Here is a 19,908-nt window from a genome sequence, read left to right as displayed (position 1 = left end):
TCGTTGTGATTTTTGGCTATACAAATAAAATTGAATTGAATTTTCTTTTTACCGTGTGTTATCTGTGCAGCAGTTCAGAGCATTTTTAGGGAAACTGTTCAAATGTTGCAAATTAAAAACATTGAAGGGGGGACTCCACGGTGGTACAGTGGTCGGTGAGCTGGGACCTTTCAGTGTTTGCATGGAGTTTGCATGTTCTCCTTGTGCATGTGTGGGTCTCCTCCGTGCACTCTGGCTTCTTCCTACCGTCCCAAAACATGCTTCACAGGTTAATAGGTCACTCCAAGTGTCCCCGTGTGTGTGTGTGTGTGTGTGTGTGTGTGTGTGTGTGTGTGTGTGTGAGCAATCGTGTGACCCTGCAACAGATGGGTGGCCTGTCCAGGATTTAGCCCATCCTCACCCAACAGCAGCCAGGAAAGGCTTCAGCAACCCCACAACCCCCAAAGAGGGTATAGCAGGTTAACCCTTGTTCTATCTTAGATGACCCCACCCTTACATTGACGTGTTCTCCCTACCATGACAAAGGTGGATAAAGGTGGAAAGATTTCATGTTATCCATGGACACCAGTGAAGATCACAAATCATTGAAGAAAAAAGGTTCAGAGCACTGTCTAGTGGGTCTAGATGACCCAACTCCCAATGTTAAAGAGCCTAGGATAGCACAAGGGTTAAGCCTGGTGTTAGGTGGATTATTTTGAAATAAGGAAATGTTTTTGTGGCTTCTCTATGAGCTGTCGATGTCTTCATTTGACAACTGTCAGCTCAGCCTTCTGGAGACAAAACCAGAGGAAACCCGAGGCTCGTCCCAGGACTCTAGTCGAACGCAAAGAGGTTTGAGAATGCCAGAAAAGATTCCCTGAACAGTCAGACAGCAGCTGCTGCATTAGTCATCAGAAACAGGGATTTTTTCTAAAATCTGCTTCAGTAAGACGTCAATATGAGCAAATTTCCCACAGAAGACATGGTCCAACATGTGGACTTTGCTTGGAGCCAGCATCTTGCAGGGATCCAGAGAACTGCAGGGCACATATTCCAAACCGGGACTTTGCTTTGACCAACCGCTGGCTCAGTTGTCAGCTGGAAATTCCACTAAGTCTATTAAAGCATTATGCATAGATCGCTAAAAGAATAAAAATATCAGCTTAAAGCTCCTCTAAATAAAAAGATATTTTAAAACGAACTTAGGGAACAGAAAAAGATTCTTATCAGTGGACCTCATGGAACGTGCAGGAGTGTAGGGAGTTGACAGGTCAGGAATATATAGCGGTTTGTCCAAAATTTCAATCTATTCTAAATGTAACAGGGAGCTAATGTAGCCATACAATCAAAGGGCTGACATTAGTTTGCTTATTGGTTCCAGATGAAAACCTTCCCGCAGAATTTTGGACAAATCAGAGACGTTTCAGAGACTGTTTGGTACAACAAGTAAAAAGCATGGATGATCAGCTGAAGGTCAGACCGGGGGAGGCTCTAGGGGTAGCCACATTCCCTACACGATAAAAACAGGTTTTCGCTCTGAGTTTTGAATGAGAAGCAGGACAAACCAGACACCGAGGTTCCTGAGACTAGGCAGGACATCAACCGAGGTGTCTTTTAACATCTGAGGAGAAAATGAATGTCTCCGTCTTTTGAGAGTTTAGAAGTACATGGTTGTCATGTAACCACACTTTGATGCTGGCCAAACAATCAAGTAGGTTAGACAGATTATTGTAACCGTTTTCACCGAAGGAACCTTAAAGCTGAATGTCATTAGCATCTAAATGTGACTGAATTTGCTGATGAGTCTCCCAAGAGGAATCATATAGAGAAGGAACAAATGGTGCCCTGAACAGAACCTTGGGGAACATCACTGCATGTGATTTTTTGTCAACAGAGTCAACAGCAACACTGTAGGTTCTTCTGTTGAAGTAGGAGCAAACCAGCGTATGACCGACCCAAATAAAGTTAGGAGTCCTGCTGTAAGTTAAGCTGAATCTTAATAAATAACGATTTGAATAAAGAAATAATTATTGATGTATGTCTTCCATCATCAGAAAAATGCTATAAGAACATGTTAAAAACACCATTTGCATTGGAGCGCGTCTTTAAAGTCACGAAGCCACACCCATGACTTCCACAGGCATGGGTACAAATACAAAACACCTGTCAGGTTACTCCAAGGACTGTCCTTCTTGGTCATATGTAAGGTGCATGAACCGGAACATTTCAGATATGCACCACAAATGCATTCTGGGAATTTGAGATGGTCATGATTGCGTGCGTGCACACAAATGAAGTTGCATTTTTTTGTCGTTTCTGTGTGTTTATCTAAATAAAGAAAGTGTCAGAAAAGTTGTTCCCCCCCCAAAACGTCATAATCTTTAAATCAGACTTGATGCTTTCATCATTTCCTCCAGAGCTTCAGAGCTGCATGAGGAGGGGAGGCTGCTGTGGACATCAAACATTAAAGCAGTGGCCAGCGTTCAGAGAGCAGCGCTGTGTGTCAGAGCCAGGACTTCTGGGAGCATGTTAATAATTCAGCAGTGGTGGGTTCCTCTCAGGGCAGATCGAGGTAAAAGCCTCCTTCCCTGCCTTCCTCCTCTGACCCTCACTGTGCCATCAGCAGCCAGTCTGCATTATTCATTCATCGTCATGACTCTGGGATGCATCAGGGACCCTCGGCTCGCTGCTTCAACCTCATCATCACTTCTTCACTCCAGTCAGTTGCCCCCCTCTCAATAAAATCCAGCTGTCCTAGTTTTTCCTTTGATTTTCAAGCAACCAAAACTGAGACCAGAGGAACATTTCTTTACTTTATGAGACCAGCAGCAGCACTTGCAGGGGTCAATCACAGCTTCAACTACTTTTTTTTTTAACCTGAACTTCTTTTTGGCCACCATGCAAGGAGGCCGATGATAAATAAAATACACACATTTTAGTGTGACACTTGCTAACAAACTAGCATGTTTTTAACAGAAAGTTAGATTTCTTTCTGCAACTATGCTGTCTTCAGGTCTGATTTCAGAGCTGAAGACGAATAAAGAAACACAAGACTTTAGCAGCTAGACGTTACTGAGCAGCTGAAGTTTTTGTTAAGCAAAACGAACATACTCAATTGTTTAATGGAAATGTCTAGCCCTGACATTGTTACATAATCTTCATTCTTTGAGTTTGAGAGATTTGTGGTTCTTTGAAAATCCTTTTGCTCATAAAACCTGCCCTGAACCGGTCACAGTGAACACAAAGTCAAACCGTTACCTTTTACATTTTCATTCATCCAGTTGGATTCTATTGAAGGTGTAGGTTAACGATGAAGAAATCTGACTTTGGACAGCATCTTAGAGAAGATCTTTAATAAATAAGATAAAATGTGATAAACAGAGACCAGCCAACTGCAGTGTTTTTCACCACATATTTAATATTTTTGTCCTAATATTTCTTGACAATTGGCGCTCTTGCCTCACAGCAGGAAGGCCCCTGGTTCAAGTCCCGGCTGGAGGACTTCCGTCCCATCCCTCTCTGTGTGGAGTTTGCATGTTCTCCCCCTGCATGCGTGGGTTTTCTCCGGCTTCCTCCCACTGTCCAAAATTGTGCTTCATAGGTACATTGGTTCCTCTAAGTTGCCCATAAGTGTGTGTGTGTGTGCATGGATGTGTGATTGTGGCCCTGCGACAGACTGGCGACCTGTCCACAGGTGACCAGGATAGGCTCCAGCAGCCCAGTGATCCCGAAAGGGACCAAACGGATTAGAAGATGGATGAATTTCTCGATAGTTGATCACTAAAATCGATGCAATCAAAAATAAAAAACGATTAAACTGCCAACTAGTCAAATAAAAGTAACTTGCCAAACATAAAAAACAATAATGTTAGTATTTCTGTAAACTGTCCTGAAATAATCTCAGCTGTTTTTGTGTCAATAAGTCCAGAATAACAGCAGATCCGTTCAGAATGATCACCTTTCATGATGTTTTTAGACGTGCAGCGCTCTCACTGCCAGGAATATGAATTGAGATGGAATTTCTCCCCTCTGATGGACAAAAAGGAAATGTTTTGAAGCTGAAAAATTTTTAGATGCACCGAACTGTGAGAGAGGAGCGGCTCTAAGTATTCCCAAATGTCTGGCTCCTGTTTCTAGTTTCTGTTTCTGGTCAACAGTGTCCAGCTTCTTAATGCCACACAGCCACGACGTATATTTTGTGTATATTGCACAGATAACAAATTGGTCATACGTCAATGTACAAACAGACCAACAGTTTGGACACACCTTCCCATTCATTTGAATGAGAAGGTGTGTCCAAACTTTTGGTCTGTAGTGTATGTGGAAAAAGTGAAAAAGTCGTGGTCTTTACGTGAAATTTTCACAGATGTATCATGAATGAACCACGAATAAACCACACAAAGAACACGTACATCAACGGAGAACGTGAACCGTGCATATTCATTGCGTTGTTTATGAACAATTCATTAGTGAGTTGTGCGTCAATTACATAATTTGAAGGTGAAATGTGTGCCGTTTACGGGATAAATATGCTACACGTCGGTGGTTCATGCGTCATAAGTCCGTTAGACATACGTGGAATGATCGTGGAAAGACACAAATTTGCATAGGTATCTCACAAAAATCACACACAATTTTGTAAGATTTAGGTAATAATTGCGTCGTCCGAAACTCTTGGCGGACATCCGAGCACATCGATGAATGACGAACGCAGGAAAAACATATAAATCACGCATGAATCACCAAAGATCGACATTTCCTACGTGGAAAATTGGGTCAGACCATCAGAATGGCTGTCACTGAAGAACAACCCCACCATTCGCACACGGAGGCAGCACATCCTTTCATGACATCATGAAAAGCAAAGATGGAGCAGGACCTTTTTTTAGGAGAATGTCAGGTCTTGGCTAAGACTTCAAACTGAATCAAGGATCAAGTCCATCAAGGCCCCAGCTTACAGAACTTAAAGGACCTGCTTGGGACGTCTTTGTGTCAAAATCCCAGCAAACCCTCAGGGATCTCTTTGAGTCCAAGCCACAGCGGGTTTGGAAACCTTCATAGGTTTAAGACCTGTTAGTTGAGTTTGCAAAACAAAAAACTGTGCCTTATATGGTTTCTTTCTGATCTTTAAATAGAGTAAACAGTGATCTAAATAACCTCTCTATTGTTCAAAGGGCTTCAGAACATGAGGAAGAGGATGCATGAGTTACTGATGAAGAAGGACCAGAATTCCATCTTCCTGTCCCCGATCCAGCGTAATCCTGCAGTTCCGGGTCTCTGTCTTCGTCTGGGCTGTTGGACATGGAAGCTCCGCCAGACACAATCATGGAAACACACATTTGCTTTTATTACCATTTACTATTTACAGGAGACTATAGATTGATAGACATTTCTGACATAGACTTTTTTTTTTAAACATTCATAGTTTGAATTCCACAATTTTCTTGCCCCAAAAAAAGTTTTTCATCAACGGTAACAAAGACAGCCTTGAAAGGACGATAAGTACTCAAAACGGTTCTCATTTTTGTAGATGCAAATAATTTGACAACAAAGAAACAGGTAAACAGAGTTCCCTTAGGAGGACTTTTCCCTCACAGCCACGATAAGTGGCTACAAAAGACTAGAGCTCGTCTGTACATGCACTAAAGTGCTACTGCAGAAAAGGCATGCAAACACGTTTCTGATATTCCAACCCCTGCCTGGAAAATATGCATGAGGTTCTTTAGGTTGTCGTCAGCCGACGTCTACACGCAGACCGAGCCCAACATTCATCCCAACATAGAAATAGATCTCATTAATGACATCATGTGATTCTGACCAAGCAGAACTGCTTTTTCATTATTTGCTTGTGTGTGTGTGTGTGTGTGTGTGTGTGTGTGTGTATGTATGTGTGTGGCTGTTCCTCTTCTTCAGCCTAAAACAAAATCTTTAAACACTGAATCCTAAACAAAGAACAAGCTCCTTACAAAAGAGCCGGACTGAACCACTGCAAGACAAACCAGGGAGAAATGAGCTGCAGCCTTCCAACAAATGAGAGAAAAAGTCCATCTGCTGCAGCTGAGTTGCCATTTTGACCTGGAGAAAGTCCAGACTTGTGGCTGATTTTCATAAATGCATTAAACTCATATCTGTTTACAAACAAACGAGGGAAAACGAACTCGAATGCAGAGGCACCTCTTGTGGAAATGTCCGTTTGTGTTCTGATATCAGTGAGTTTACAGTACAATCCAGGTTCTTCTGGTTCCTCAATGATCCGCTGGTGCTACTTGAAGGGTCCACCCCCCCCCCCCTCCTTTTGAACCCCTTTATTCTGAGATCCCGGGTCTTTTCAGACCGAGGTAGAGGAGGGGGACTTGTCCTCAGGCCGGCTCCTCACCCTCCAAGATGGGTTTCCGGCGTCCTGGTGGTGGGTAGGTGAACCTCCTTCTCATGGTCTCACCCCTCTTTAGGGAGGAGGAGGAGGGGGAGGGGGAGCGGGGGGCCCAGCGAGAGGGGGGTCGGCGGTTGGCGGGGCGGGCCGGTCTCATGAAGCAGGAGTCCAGGGGTGGAGCCACCGGACAGCGAGGGAGGTCCTGCTGAAGACAAGGAGCTGTCAGAGAGGGAGGAGGGCATGTGGCCACAGGAGGGACAGCAAAGGCCGAGAAAGATGACCGAGGAGGATCAGGAAAGGGAACAAGCCCAGAATGAGGATGCTGAAGAGGAAGAATGTGCCCTCAAAGATCAGATAGGGAACATTTGCAGATTCACAAAGAATGTTAGGCTGAAGTTTGACCGTCTTTGACATTTGGCAGCAGGTTGTGGTCACAGCTGCTCCTCTTTCTTGTTTTAAAAATACGATGTTAACATTTTGTTCAGAGCTATTTTAGTCAGAAATAATTCAGATAGAACAGTTTGTTGCTTTTTCATTTTTGTTTGATTAAGGGAGATTACTTTTTTTTTTTTTAAAGGAGATTTCTAGTTAACCTGGTGCTTTAACTCCTGGTAAGATGACCCTCTGAGGACTGACCAGCTTCATTAGGGGGATTCTGATTGATTGGAAGTTTAGTTTTATGCCCCAAACAATACAGAGTTTAAAGAAATTCAGCAAAATATTTGCTCATCCCTTAGATTTTACACTTTTTTTAAAACCTCTGGATTAAACCTTTGGAGTTTAAATTTAGCCATGGAGTTGCATCAGAGAGAACAAAATCTGCATTCCCCACAGATTACTTCAATTATTGTAGCTGATGAGTTAAAGGCACCTCAAATGAACTGGCAATCTGCTAAAGAACGTTTGAAAATAACAGATTTACTCCTCATAAGGACTTTATGTATGGAACTGCACTGAGGCAGATGTTTGAGCTGCAGCCCACCTCATGACGCACATCCCTTAAAAAAACAATCAGAGGATGTAGTCGTTACCATTTTTTCAAATGGGACAAGCTTTATTCATGAAACAAATCATATTTGGCTGCAGCAGGAGCATAAAGGTTCCTATTAAACCTAATTAGTACTTTGATGAAAAGTTCATTTGGGTTGACTTCCCCTGCTGCAGTTTATTTAATGAAGATTTCTAAACACAGAGCTCCCATATTGATGGCTTCTGATACAGAATTATGTACAGTAGATATCTGAGCTGCACACACCCAGCTCCTCAACAGCAGGAGAATAACTTCAAAAGTTGGGGAACAAATCTCCTGGTACTTTAGGACGTGATGGAGTGAAAATCCCACCCCCAGCCTGATTTCTAAAGGCCTCGTCACATTTTAGCGGATGGATGGGGACACTGACAGCAATGCAACAGCCCAACTCTGCTAAAAATACCTAGCAGCCTGGCTGCAGGGGGGGAGCAGGACAAACACTCGTGACAGTTTACCTGCAGCAAGCTCTGATCAGGTGTTCATAGAAACAGATGATGGATTTCATTCACAGAGGAAACAGACAAAGCTTCTCCAAAGGGAGGCTGTTCTTTAAACCCCTCTGACCAGGCAACAATACAGCAGCCATCGGAACGGCACGGTGGTACAAAAACGCTGCTACAGGAAACTGCATTTTGTTTGTGGAGCGGCTATAATGGAGGAATCCACCATCAAACATTTAGATGCTTAGAAAATAAACATTATAAACTTTTATAGAAACACATAACTAGCTGTAAATAACAAAAACAAGAGCCAAGATTGCTCTGCAATCAATCTGCAAAAACTCATCATCAAGAGGGACACATGCATACGGTTGTACTTTATTGACTTTTCATTTTTTGTTTTGCTGTAGTTTTCTGTTTAAGCCCAACTCTTTCCAGAATTATAACAAAGGGGGTCTACATTTTATTCATTTGGCTTCTTTAGTTGTCGAATTTAATGTAGAATACACCAAACCATCCTTTATGAGAATAAACTGTTACAAATATTCCTGCAGCCTCAAAACGTCAGGAACAAAACAAAGTCAAAAGATTACAATGAACTGATTGAGACATCTTTGCGTTGATCTCTCCTGCATCCACAGACAGGACCGTGAGAGTCTGGACTTTCTTCAGGTCAAATTGTTCTGTCTGGCATCACAAACAGCATGCATAAGACAAAAACAAAAACAAAACAACTAAATCTGCATTCAGTTTCTGTGCAAACGAATTCTGTCTGAAAAGGAAAATTCCTCAGATTGCCGCTGAATAACGTCTGTGCTATAGCATAGCTGCTGATACTTTGGTCATGTTAGGAACACGCTTACACGCTCTCTTATAGTTAAAAGTACCACACACTTCCTTTCTAAATATAAACAACATGGTGGGCCAACAAAGACGTCTCACATGGGACTCATTTCTTTGGACAGGTGTCGTTAAAGTTAAAGTTATTTACAGATGTGTGTGTGTGTTTTTTAATCATTCTTCTTTCTCGAATTTTTTCTGACTTGCTTTTTATTCTTTTATCTCTTTTATTGCTGTATTTGCAGAAGAATTCAAGCAATAGAGAACAGGAGCCAAGGATGCAAACTCTTCAGACAGTCTGGAAAACAGTTTCTGATAGGATGCTGAGCAAAACAGAAAGACCATCCTCAATCTCTTTTTGAAAGCAAAAATTAAAATGTAAATTGAAAACTCACAGAAATGTTAGAACTTGTGAACATTGTCTGTAGAATATTCCTGTCAAGTTAAAACATTGATCTGAATTCTCCATTTTCTCACCAAAACATAAAAAGGCATAGATATTTCATTATCGTTTCCATGTTCTATGATTCTTCATGTGCCATTAATACTCCAAAGACAATAACATGCAAACAAAGCTGTATATTTGGGGTTTTTCCCTCTACTTGGTTTGACACAAAGTAATTTCTGAAAAGGCAGCTTTAGAGCTGAAGCAGAAATTTAGAAGATGGGATTGGATTGGTCCCAAACAAAACCACCACTGCAACCAAAGCTGCTCTCCCAAAAACTCTTGGGACCAATAAACTCGCATTATTGTTTTCTACATTTCTGGCTGTGTCATCCTATTTTTAATAGTGTTTTTATTTCCCAACATCAAGAACACCCTGTCACAATATGAAATGACAGCTGTTTACCTAAAGGTGACATTTTCCTTTGAACATGCAAAGTGTATCAGGAGAATCAGTTAAATAGAATGAAAATCTGCAAACGAGTGAGAGGTGAGGGAAGCGTGTTAGCGTTGACTTCTGACGTTAGTCTTCAGAGAACTCGTTAGTGAGAGAAATGAAAGAATGGTGATGGAAAAAATTCAGGTCTCTACTGACAAACAGCTCTGTTTAAGAGGGAAACAGAGGAAAACAGTACATCATCTGGTTACAGAAATGGTGACGTAAAGAGGTGAACCTGAAACAGAATGTTAGAGGAATCTGCAACGCAAACACGTGAATGAATGTTGGTGACGCCGAGTCGTTGCACAGCTGTGACATTAAGATGCAGCAGGACAAAAAATCACGACATTACCTGATGAGTCACAGGAGCTGCCGGGACCATAGCAGGGATTTTGCGCAATCAATCATAATCTCTATTATTGACAACACTGGTTTATTGATTTATGCGATTATACTATTCAACATATAAATATATTTTAAATACATAAATTTCAGAATACAGATTTATATCACAAACCAAACCAGAAATGCATACAGTATTTGGTATCAGAGCTTTTACACTGATTTACTGAATTTATCATTTGTTTGACAATACTTAAAAAACTGTCAATAGCTGACAATCTTTACTTTTTTATGCAGAAGTACTGAGCAGCAAAAATGTTGTCACCTGTATGTGCCACAGTCATGGTGTACCACAGGGCTCTGTGATTGGTTCCATACTTTTCATTTTAAACATGTTTTTATGAGTTTACACTGCTGGGTAGGAAGGCATAGATGTTTTCTGCTATGCTGATGACAGTTTGCTTTACTTGTCACTGTGCAGTGCATTTCTATTACATCAAACTCTCCAAGTTTGTTCATAAGAGACTGTTTGGCACTATGTTTTCATTCAGAATAAGTCATCTTTCAAGAACGGCGTCCTGTCATTTACATAATTGGACAAAAATATTGACGACAGGTCTGCTACTACGGAAATCATTTGTTGTGTCAATGCTTTGTTTTTTGTAAAAATGCCACATTTAACTAAAATCTGATCGTGTAAAACGGCATCCAGAAATATGGAAGAAAAGTATGGAAAAAGCAAAATAAAATGAAGGATTGGTTAGAGATCGGTTAGTGAAAATACCAATGAAAATGAAAAGAGTTACGGAGTATTTAAGTGATTTCTGCATTTTACACACATTCCACAAAAGTAAAGACAAAGAAAACATCATGATTTGGGTGAGAAATGTGAAAAATCTGTTTTATAAAAGATCAGGGACTTTGACCTGCAGCATCCTTTGAAACAGGCCGTCTTTAAAAAGAACGAACATTTAGCAGATCCTAGATTCTTTTCTTTCTAACTGCTGAATAAAATATCAGTTGAAATTAAATACTCGTAAAAAATACAATTGCATATTTATATTAAAAGAGAAATATCTTGTTTGGTTTGAGGGATTTGCATTTCCAAGAGTTAAGTCAACAGGATTTATCAAGCAGCAGCCATTTAAGGCCTTTCATTTATAAAAGAAAACTGCTCGAATCTTATTATGTTAATAAAGTTCAGCTGTCCCAACTTCATTTGAAATCAGCTACAAGTGTGAAAACACAACATATTTTTATAAAAGAATGAAAATTTTGGAAAGCTAAATCTTGTCCTTTTCTTTTAGGTTTTCATACTGTACCAACATTTCTGGTTTGAGGTTTTTCAAAACTCTAACTTTGTAGTATCTATTCCAACATTTGAGTAATGATTAATGGACAACCACTGCATGCAAAACCACTGATATGGTCCCACAGAAAATACTTAATGGTCCAGTTAAAGAAGTAGCATGCATCTATTCACACCAAGGGACAGATGTGGGACCCCTGCACCACTTTGGACACCACACCAATGTCCTGACCTGCCAAGCATGCACTGATGAAGAGGAGGGTGTGTGTGTAGAGGGTCTGCAGGCAGGAGGTGAAAGGTCCTGTGGTTGGTTAACCCACCACCAAAGGAGGAAGAGGAGGAAGAGGAACTTACATCGTGGAGACGGGCAGAGTTAGAGCCCCCAGGGAGTGGTTAGTATGACAGTGTGGTTCTGGATCAGAGCACAGCAGCAGGAGGGAGGAGGAGGAGGAGGAGAACGGAGACATGAAGCCCAGAGGAGGTGGGAGAGGGGAGGAAAAATATAAAGCGGGAAAGGTTAACAGGCGAGCAGAAGCCAGTCGGAGATACATGGTACGTTTGTTCCACTGAAAGCAGAAACAAAAGGTTCAGCCTGATAAGCACAGAAAGCAGCAAACAGCTGTTCATTCACATCTTGATAGAAGCAGAACCTTCATGTAGAAGCTCAGCTGTGTGCTGAAGAGCATCAGAGATAATCTGACCATCAGGATGGGAGGTCAGGAGAGGGCTGGGCGAGGAGGCAAAGAACCTTAATTTAAGATTTTAAGATTTACTGATATTGTCAATCATCTGTATTACACAGTTTAGTCTGTGATCTGAAGGCTAGTGATGAATTTACACGATGATTGTTTTGCTACGATGAACTGTTGATTCTGTTTAAATTACATCACAGATGAACGACCTCATGAAATAAACGCCTGTGTTCCAACACACACGTTTCTTCTGTCCTTTCATATACTGTAGATTTTTGTCTGTTTGTCACCCACCTTCTCCTTTCAAACAAATAAATGAAGTAAAACTCAGTTAAATCTGTTTAAAATTTTCATTTAAAATTGTTTTGGGTGGTGAATGCTGAAATTCTACATGAAATTATCAATCCAGAGCCTAAAACATGCCTGGAAATATAGGAATATTGAACAGCATGCAAAAAAAATACACTGTTTTGAGGTAAACTTGATTCTATAGCCATCATGCAGTTAAATCACTCAGACTGTATTTTATTATTTTAGATCGTTTTTGTCATATCGAGTCAAAAGTTGGTTAAAAAAAAACCCTATTTCAAGAAATTCTGACTTTTATTTTCAAAAATCAGCTGCAGCCACGTTGAAGCAATGTTCACTCTGAACACGCCAACGTGTGTTCAAACGACCACTTTCAATAAAAAGTTAACGTAAACACACCTAAACACGCATTTCTGGCTTCCACGTTCAAAACTCTCGGGGGTCACGCGTTGCTACTCAAGTTTTTACGACCACTTTCAGGCACCAAGCACAAAACGCGCGTTGAAAGTTAAACTTTGACCAATCAGGGACTCGGATTTAGCAGTGATGTGTTCACAGAAGCGTTTGAACATTGACCATGGAGGATAACTTAATAAGTGCAGTTTGTGGTCGCCTGGAATTCTACCATACCAAGTCTTTCATTTATTGGAATAGAGCTGTGGAGCTGAGGAGGGGGACATGAGCTGGTAAACAATAAGAGTGAACACCATATGCTAAAAGCCTGTACTTAAAAGTGCTTTCTTTGTTGTGTGGTGTGTATGTAGTGTAAGGGTCGTACATTATAGATCAGTGGTCGGCACTCTTTACCACTCAAAGAGCCATTTGGACCACAGAAAGTCAAACACGGGGAGCTGCAACATCCTTTGGAAAACCCGGTGATTCCAGTGAACGGGATCATTTCACTCGTTTTTTAAGTTTTCCATCGTTATTCACTTCTCATTCAACCCCATTCAACAGGTACCGTCTTCAGAGGTGGTCCTAGCTAGTTTGACGCCCTTGGCGAAACAAAATATCCGATTTATTTTACTTTGTTATTAAACGTAGGTAAAACATACTGGTCTAGTTGAATTCACGACTAAGATATATTATGTTCACACTAAACACGCATCAGTTTGTGTTTTCTTTCTGAAGGCTGCTTCTTGTAAAAATGTCCACATTTTTCTGTTCTTGCTTCTTTTCTGTTTTCTTGAGATGAATCCAACCCTGACATGATTATGAATGAATAAATTCTAATCATTTCTGTTGGCTTCATGAATGAACATCAATGGAAACTAAAGAACTATTCTTCTGCTTTTGTGCCTAAGTGCCACATAAAACTGAACAAAGACAAACGATTGAGTTCATTACATCTGAAGCATCGACCGTATGAGTACGGACGAGAAGCTTAGATGAGATCCACCAATGAGATCATTAACAAGGCTTGTCTCATCATCATCAACTCTTCCTCCTACACGCTCGCACATCCCGATGGTGTTAAAGCCACCACGACAATCTTAGAACATAATAGTTATTTTACAAAACCACAGAGAGCTGCAGCAAAAGGATGAAAGAACCGCATGCTGTCAACCCCAGAATAGACATCTGCTCATTCCCTATTATTTGATTGAAATTGTATATTTGTGCTTTAGGATCAAGATAAAAGGGTTTCAACAAGATTTAATTGTGAATTTTAACCTTTTTCCTAACCTGGTGTCTACAGTCAGGGATGTTATGTGTTCTTTCTGCTACCGCGTTTGTGTGTTTATACTCTGTCTTTAAGCAAGAAACACTAATATCAGAAACAATCATCTCAAACGAGTCTAATCTGGTCACTTTGCTTCCAGTTCTGCAGTTGTATAAAGAACAGCAAACTGAGACAATGCAAAACATGACTGACAGTTGTCAGAGCATGCTCAGTTTGCTGTTCTTGAGCTGAGGAATTGAAGGTCACATGTTAAGCAAAAGTCCCGCCCCCTTTTGGAGCACAACTATGATCCCAAACTGAGAGTAAACCAAAAGATTATTTCTGTTGTTAGTTTGCCATTGTACACTCGTACATATAGAGTTATACCACAGACACATAATGTCCGTACTGCACTGATGATCTGCTGTCACCCGCATGATTCTGCTAACAAAGCCTGAGGTGGGTCACTTTGACTGGAGTAAAGTGAGCTGCTGAGGCTGCTGAGTGGTATAAAGAGGAAACTCAACAACAATCCAAATATAGACGATTGTTTGGGTCAGAGTAAAGTGAGACTTTTTTGTTCAGTCCACCCACCTGCCAATCAAAGAAACACACCCCTAATATTGAACAAATTTCAGCTGTAAAACTCCAAACAGCTGATGTACTCTCACTGACCACTTTATTAGGCACAGATGTAAAACTTCTTGTTACTGCAAATTTCTAATCAGCCAATCACATGGTAGCAACTTAATGCATGTAGACGTGGTCCAGTTCAAACCGAGCATCAGAACAAGGAAGAAAGTGACTTTGAACGTGGCGTGGTTGTCGGTGCCACACAGGTTGGTCTGAGGATTTCAGAAACTGATGATCTACGGGGATTTTCACCCACAACCATCTCTAGGGTTTACAGAGAATGGCCCAAAAAGTTCTGGGGCAAAAAGTGTATACAAGTATATATAAATATATTTAAAAAAAATCACAGATGTCAAGAATAAAAAATGAAGCAAGAGACTTCTAATAGATTTTTAAAACCAGACTGCAGATGTGTTTATTTTTGGTGTAAAACTGGACTTCTGATCATAAGGAGTCAAAGGCTAATTGCTTTCTATTGACACCAGCCCCCATTGAAAGAACTGCAGCCACTTTCAGGTTTGCTTTTAACACAGTTCTTGCTTTACAGACTTTATTTTTCTTGATCCTGCATGTTGTCACTTCCTTCCCGTTATCAGATATGTAAACCAGATTTCAGTCAGACTTCAGCAGCGATTGAAGCACAGGGATTAGAAAAGACAAAATGTGGTCGAGAAGGAAGTTCAGAGTGTGTCTCTGCACAGCAGAGGTAGGAAGATAAGAGCTGGAGAGCAGAGGTAAATATTTCAGCATTACCATTGAATCAGTCAGTGCTTTCCATCTGGGAAAAAAAACATTAAGATTTCAGTACAAGTCATCATTTTACCATGAGAGACAGATGCAACAATGTTTGTCTTTGAATATTAAAGGGAACTCCAAGGCCAGTCATAAACATGGAGGCCAGATCAAATGAAAGATGACGGAGAGAATCCAGTGAGTCTGTATATTTACCTCCATACATCCAGGCTGTCCTCTGTCAGAGTCCGCCTGCCTGCCGTGGCTGCTCTGCCCTGCCTGCAGCCGCCTCTCCTCCCTACAGTTCTGCTCCTGCAGTTTCTTGTTGAGGATGCGGGCTGCGTTTTCAGCCAGGGTGTAGCCTGGGGGGGCTGACAGGTCCTGCCGGATGGTCACCACCTCTGGGTTTTTGTCACCCTGCGTCTCCACGATCAGCTGCACGGGGCTGGGGGAGCGCCCCCGAGCGGCCCGCTGGCACTCGTGCCCACTCCTGGAGTCGGCAGCGAGGGCCCTGTGAGCGGGGCTGAGCTCTGTGGTGGGGGGTGGCGTGGGGTGGGAGCGACTCGGAGACTTATTGAACTTCTGCATGGAGTCGTAGGACACGGGGGTGTGGTCGATGATGTTGAAGAGGCTGGAGAGGCCGTCGTTGATGGTGGTGTGCACGGGGCTGTCCCGGGTTGTGGTGGAGCGCGCCCATGCTGACTCACTGTTGCCCTTCTGAGGCGTGGTGGGGGTCGGGATGCGGCTGTTGTTTTGGAGTTCGGCTTTCCCGGGTATGGATGGTTTCCGCTGAAGCTTGGGCGAGCCGTACTTTGGCGAGCAGCAGGGACGATCAAACTTGCTCTGCACCACGGGGGAGTACTGAACCTTCCTTGTGCCACGTGACGGGGAGGAGATGGGTGTGCTTCCTGCTTTCGGTGTGAGGCAACGGTGGGGACTGCTGGTCAAGTTCCGGAGCAGGTCCGTCTGCAGACCCACGTTGATGGTCTGGGTGGTCTGTGTGCCCCGTGTGGTCAACCCGTTGGTCTGGCAGGCGATGTCGCGGACTGCAGGTCCCTGAGGAGAGCGGATGGCGTTCCTGACGGAGATGGCCACCTCCTTCATGTCATCGCTCAAATTTTTGGCGAGCTCAAGCTCCAGAGAAGACGCAAAACCCACTGTGGGACACACAGGGGTCTGACTTTGAGGAGTCCTTAGCCCCCCGCCCTCCAGGATGCAGGGCCACCGCACGCCGCTGAACACCTCATCGGACGTGCCGGCTGCCACCCCAGCCTCACCCTCAGCCCTGCCTTTGCTCCCCTTGGCGTTTAAAGAATCGGGGTCTTGGGCAGTGCCGCGCTCTGCTGCCACATGTCTAGTAGGGCTGTGGAGCATGTGAAGCCCAAAGTGCTCCACACCTACATCTGCTGCCCCAGTTCCGTTGCCCCTGAGTGGGGACTTGTGGCAGTGCTCGGGACTGCTCAGGGTGCTGGTGGTCAAGGTGGCGGTGGTGGTGAGGAACCAAGAGGGTGGCTGGAATGGATTGGGTTCCCCTTCTTTGACCTCTGCAGACGTATCTGTCCACACTTCTCGGATTGGATGCGTCACCGGAGTGGACACAGGGAAGTCCCAGCCCTTGTTGTTGAACTCCTCGATGTACTTCAGGTCATCTGGAGAAAGAGGAGGAGTGGCGTCGTCTTGGCCGTAATCACCCTGGTGCGTCTTGTCAGGGAGGAACGGCGAGCTGTCCATCAGCCGCTGAAAGTCGCTCATGGAGCACACAGACTTGGCCCTGGACACAAAACCAACACAGCCATGGTTGATGTCAGATGGCAAGCTAGAAAATATTTCAGTTTAACTGCAACAACATAAAATAAAACTACTAAAATGTGCCAGATTTTATTTATCAAAACAACTCAGAGCTTTTTGTTGCTTGAAACCTACTGAATTATTTATCGGCAAAGAGATCTCCATCTCTATCCTGCTTTTAAAGGAAACTACAAAGTACCCCCCCCCCCCCCATCACTTCAAGTAACACTAAAGAGAATCAGCAGTTGATCTCTCCGGAGACTCATGTCTGTGTGTGTGTGTGTGTTGGTGTGTGCGTCAGAGAGCCACCACAAATGCAGATCGTTCTTGTGACACATTTATCGCTGACGTGCTTTTGAACTCAGATCAACTTCTTCAAGAAATTACCTGAGCAGACTCCCTCCTTCTCTCATCTCCTCCTCTGGGGAGGCAGCAGATTCTTCTCGCTCTGAAATCTCATTCAGGGCCTAAAAGAAGCAAAGGTAAACATGGAGGCGGTAATAGCAGAAAATGAATTAAATTGATAAATGCAAACGAAACTATAATTCTCTTTAAAATACACCTTTTATGCCTTGAATCAAAGATTTTTTTATTTTACAACAAACAACATCGAAAGGCCAGAATGCAGGTTTGCTATGTTTCTGAAAAAGACCTATTTAGCAGTTGTTTCCTCAGCAGCCATTAAAAACAATCCAAAATTCCAAATGTCTGCTGTTAGGGGAGGTCTGTGGTAACCTCAGCACACCACATGGGGCAGTATGGAGGGGAGTGACACCAGGACAACTTTAAATCAAGATAGTGGACCATGAAGGACAACATTGCAGTTTCTGGTTCCAAACAACACAAAGCAGCAGTGGATGCAGTTTATTTTTCCATAAACAAGAGCTGCAGACATGGGCTGGGGGCCCACCAATGACCAGACGTCTCCTTGGGTCCTGCATATGAGGAGACGGCATTGATGCTCTTCGTTCGATGAAGACTCTTGCTGTGGTTGGACCACTTGGAACATTGTTTTTCGAGCAGGGCTTTGCCCTTGCTGGGTTTCTTGGGAGGCATGTTGTCTAAAAATGTGTGAATATGTCAAATTGACAAAATTATAATGTGTGCTCAGAATGTGAGTTGCGAATGACCAGCGGGGCAGAACGGCCCGCTTTTTATAACGAGCTACTGGGCAGCTGGTGGCACTTAATATGGACGTCTGCCATCTGCAGACATGTACACATCCTCCAATCAGAGCTCGCAATCCAGCTGTCACTGCCCTATGGCTGCCGTTCTTTTAATGACTGATGCTTGATGGCCGCCGTCTAGATTCATGACCAGGCCGACAATTTTTACAAGACAAATCGGGCGTCTAATCTTGAAGATTCTGCAAATGCATCCACATCACGTGGTGGCAGTTGTGTTTGTGACCGTACCTTTACTGTTCCTTGAAAACAAAATCTAACTTCACAGTAATATCAATTTTTAAATAACTTGTCCTGTCTGACAGCCGAGCAGACAGATAGCATGAAAGAGTTTAACCCTTGTGCTGTCTTGTGGGGTCCAGATGACCCCACTCCCAACGTTGGCACGTTAACGTTAGGGAGTGGGGTCATCTGGACCTGGTTTGGAGGAAAGGAATTGATAAAGATGACTTCTTTTACCTCCTTCATGCAGGGGAACCTCTTTTCTGCTTCCAGCCTGGAGGGTGGAGGGACTTCCAGACAGCTAAGGGGGTCCAGGGACAGAGCATCCAGAAACAGGTTTTCTGTGGGGCCCTTGAGCCTCATGGCGGCCCCCTGCTCCTCCAGGGTGGCGTCAGAGTCGGAATGGGAGCGCGTGGGGGGAGCGGTAGTGGAGGTTCTGAGGCTTCGAGGGGATCTCGGAGAGTTCTCCTGAGGTGAGAACACCCCCCTGTGGGCAGAGCTGCCATCTTTGACGTCAGGGCCCTCCCCTCCTTTGGTGTTCAGCTCCCTCTGCATCTACATGACAAGTGACACACAGAAAACCTCTTCATGGTGTTCGATTGGACTGGAAATGAAAAGGTTTTGGAAAGATGCAAAACTGAAGCTTTAACACGAATTTGTCCGCCCTTCAATCAGAAACCCTATTACTTTCACAGAGTGTTAATGTCTTAATGAAAACAGATTAACTGTTTTTAAGAGATTCCATCCATCCATCCTTCAGAATCCATTGAATCCGTTTCTGAGGTCACAGGGCTGCTCGAGCCTATCCCATATGCAGTTGGGTGACGGTGGGGTACAACCTGAACATGTCAGACTGGAGAAAACCCACACATGCACGAGAGAGACATGCAGATTCCACACAGAAAGGTCCCAGGATGGATTTGAAGCATGGCTTTCTCACTGTGACGCAAAGGTGCTAACCACTACACCAGGAGAGGGCAAACTAAGGCCAGGGGCCACATGCGGCCCGTTTAATCTGGAATAAATTATATCGGTGATCCTTATTATTTCCCCTGTAATTCTGGTGTCTCTCCATAGACAGGGCACAAAAAAAACATTGTTTAGGTGCAGAAAGTGATTCTGAAAATTTTCATGTATGTTTTCCGAGTTGGACAGTCATATTTCTGATCTTTCCAACACCACTTGAACACAGCATTTCTCTAAGTTTGCGTTTTTCCCTGAGGGACATCAACCCATTGGCTCTGAAATGAGAAAATTCAGTTTTTCCTTTTTTCTTTGAGAGTTTAAACCATCCGTAAAATCGACATTAATCTTGCCGCTTGTGCCAGGAATATAGATTTTATTAAAATATATAAACACTAAACTTTTTTTTGTCAACAAAAGTGGATCCAGTTTTAGTGCAGATCCGATGAACTTCTCTGTAGCTTTCAGCCCTCTAAACTGGACCGGAAACAGGTTCTGTGTTAAATCTCATGTTCAACAAACAATCAG

The 19,908-nt window shown here is 43.0% G+C and overlaps 1 protein-coding gene across 7 annotated transcripts in view; it reads right to left on the bottom strand.

The window, feature by feature from the left end:
* Nucleotides 1–5,302: 5,302 nt before the first annotated feature.
* Nucleotides 5,303–19,908, bottom strand: part of mtcl1 (microtubule crosslinking factor 1) — a 62,252-nt gene continuing 47,646 nt past the window's right edge. For 2 of the 7 annotated variants that reach the window (XM_023965336.1, XM_023965338.1), the window contains 4 exons: nucleotides 18,655–18,972; nucleotides 17,399–17,478; nucleotides 15,440–16,994; nucleotides 5,303–6,554 (listed from right to left, as the gene is read on the bottom strand). In XM_023965336.1, the coding sequence (XP_023821104.1) occupies nucleotides 6,339–6,554; nucleotides 15,440–16,994; nucleotides 17,399–17,478; nucleotides 18,655–18,972 (2,169 nt within the window). In that variant the 3' untranslated portion in view covers nucleotides 5,303–6,338. Of the gene's footprint in view, nucleotides 6,555–11,548; nucleotides 11,607–15,244; nucleotides 15,270–15,439; nucleotides 16,995–17,398; nucleotides 17,479–18,654; nucleotides 18,973–19,908 lie in introns of all 7 variants that reach the window. The other 5 variants (XM_023965339.1, XM_023965340.1, XM_023965341.1 and 2 more) reach the window with 5 other exon arrangements.

This window comes from Oryzias latipes, chromosome 17 (assembly GCF_002234675.1).
Source record: "Oryzias latipes chromosome 17, ASM223467v1".
NCBI classification, from domain to species: domain Eukaryota; kingdom Metazoa; phylum Chordata; class Actinopteri; order Beloniformes; family Adrianichthyidae; genus Oryzias; species Oryzias latipes.
Note: the sequence above shows the minus strand (reverse complement) of the source record. Positions and strands in the feature narration are given on the sequence as shown.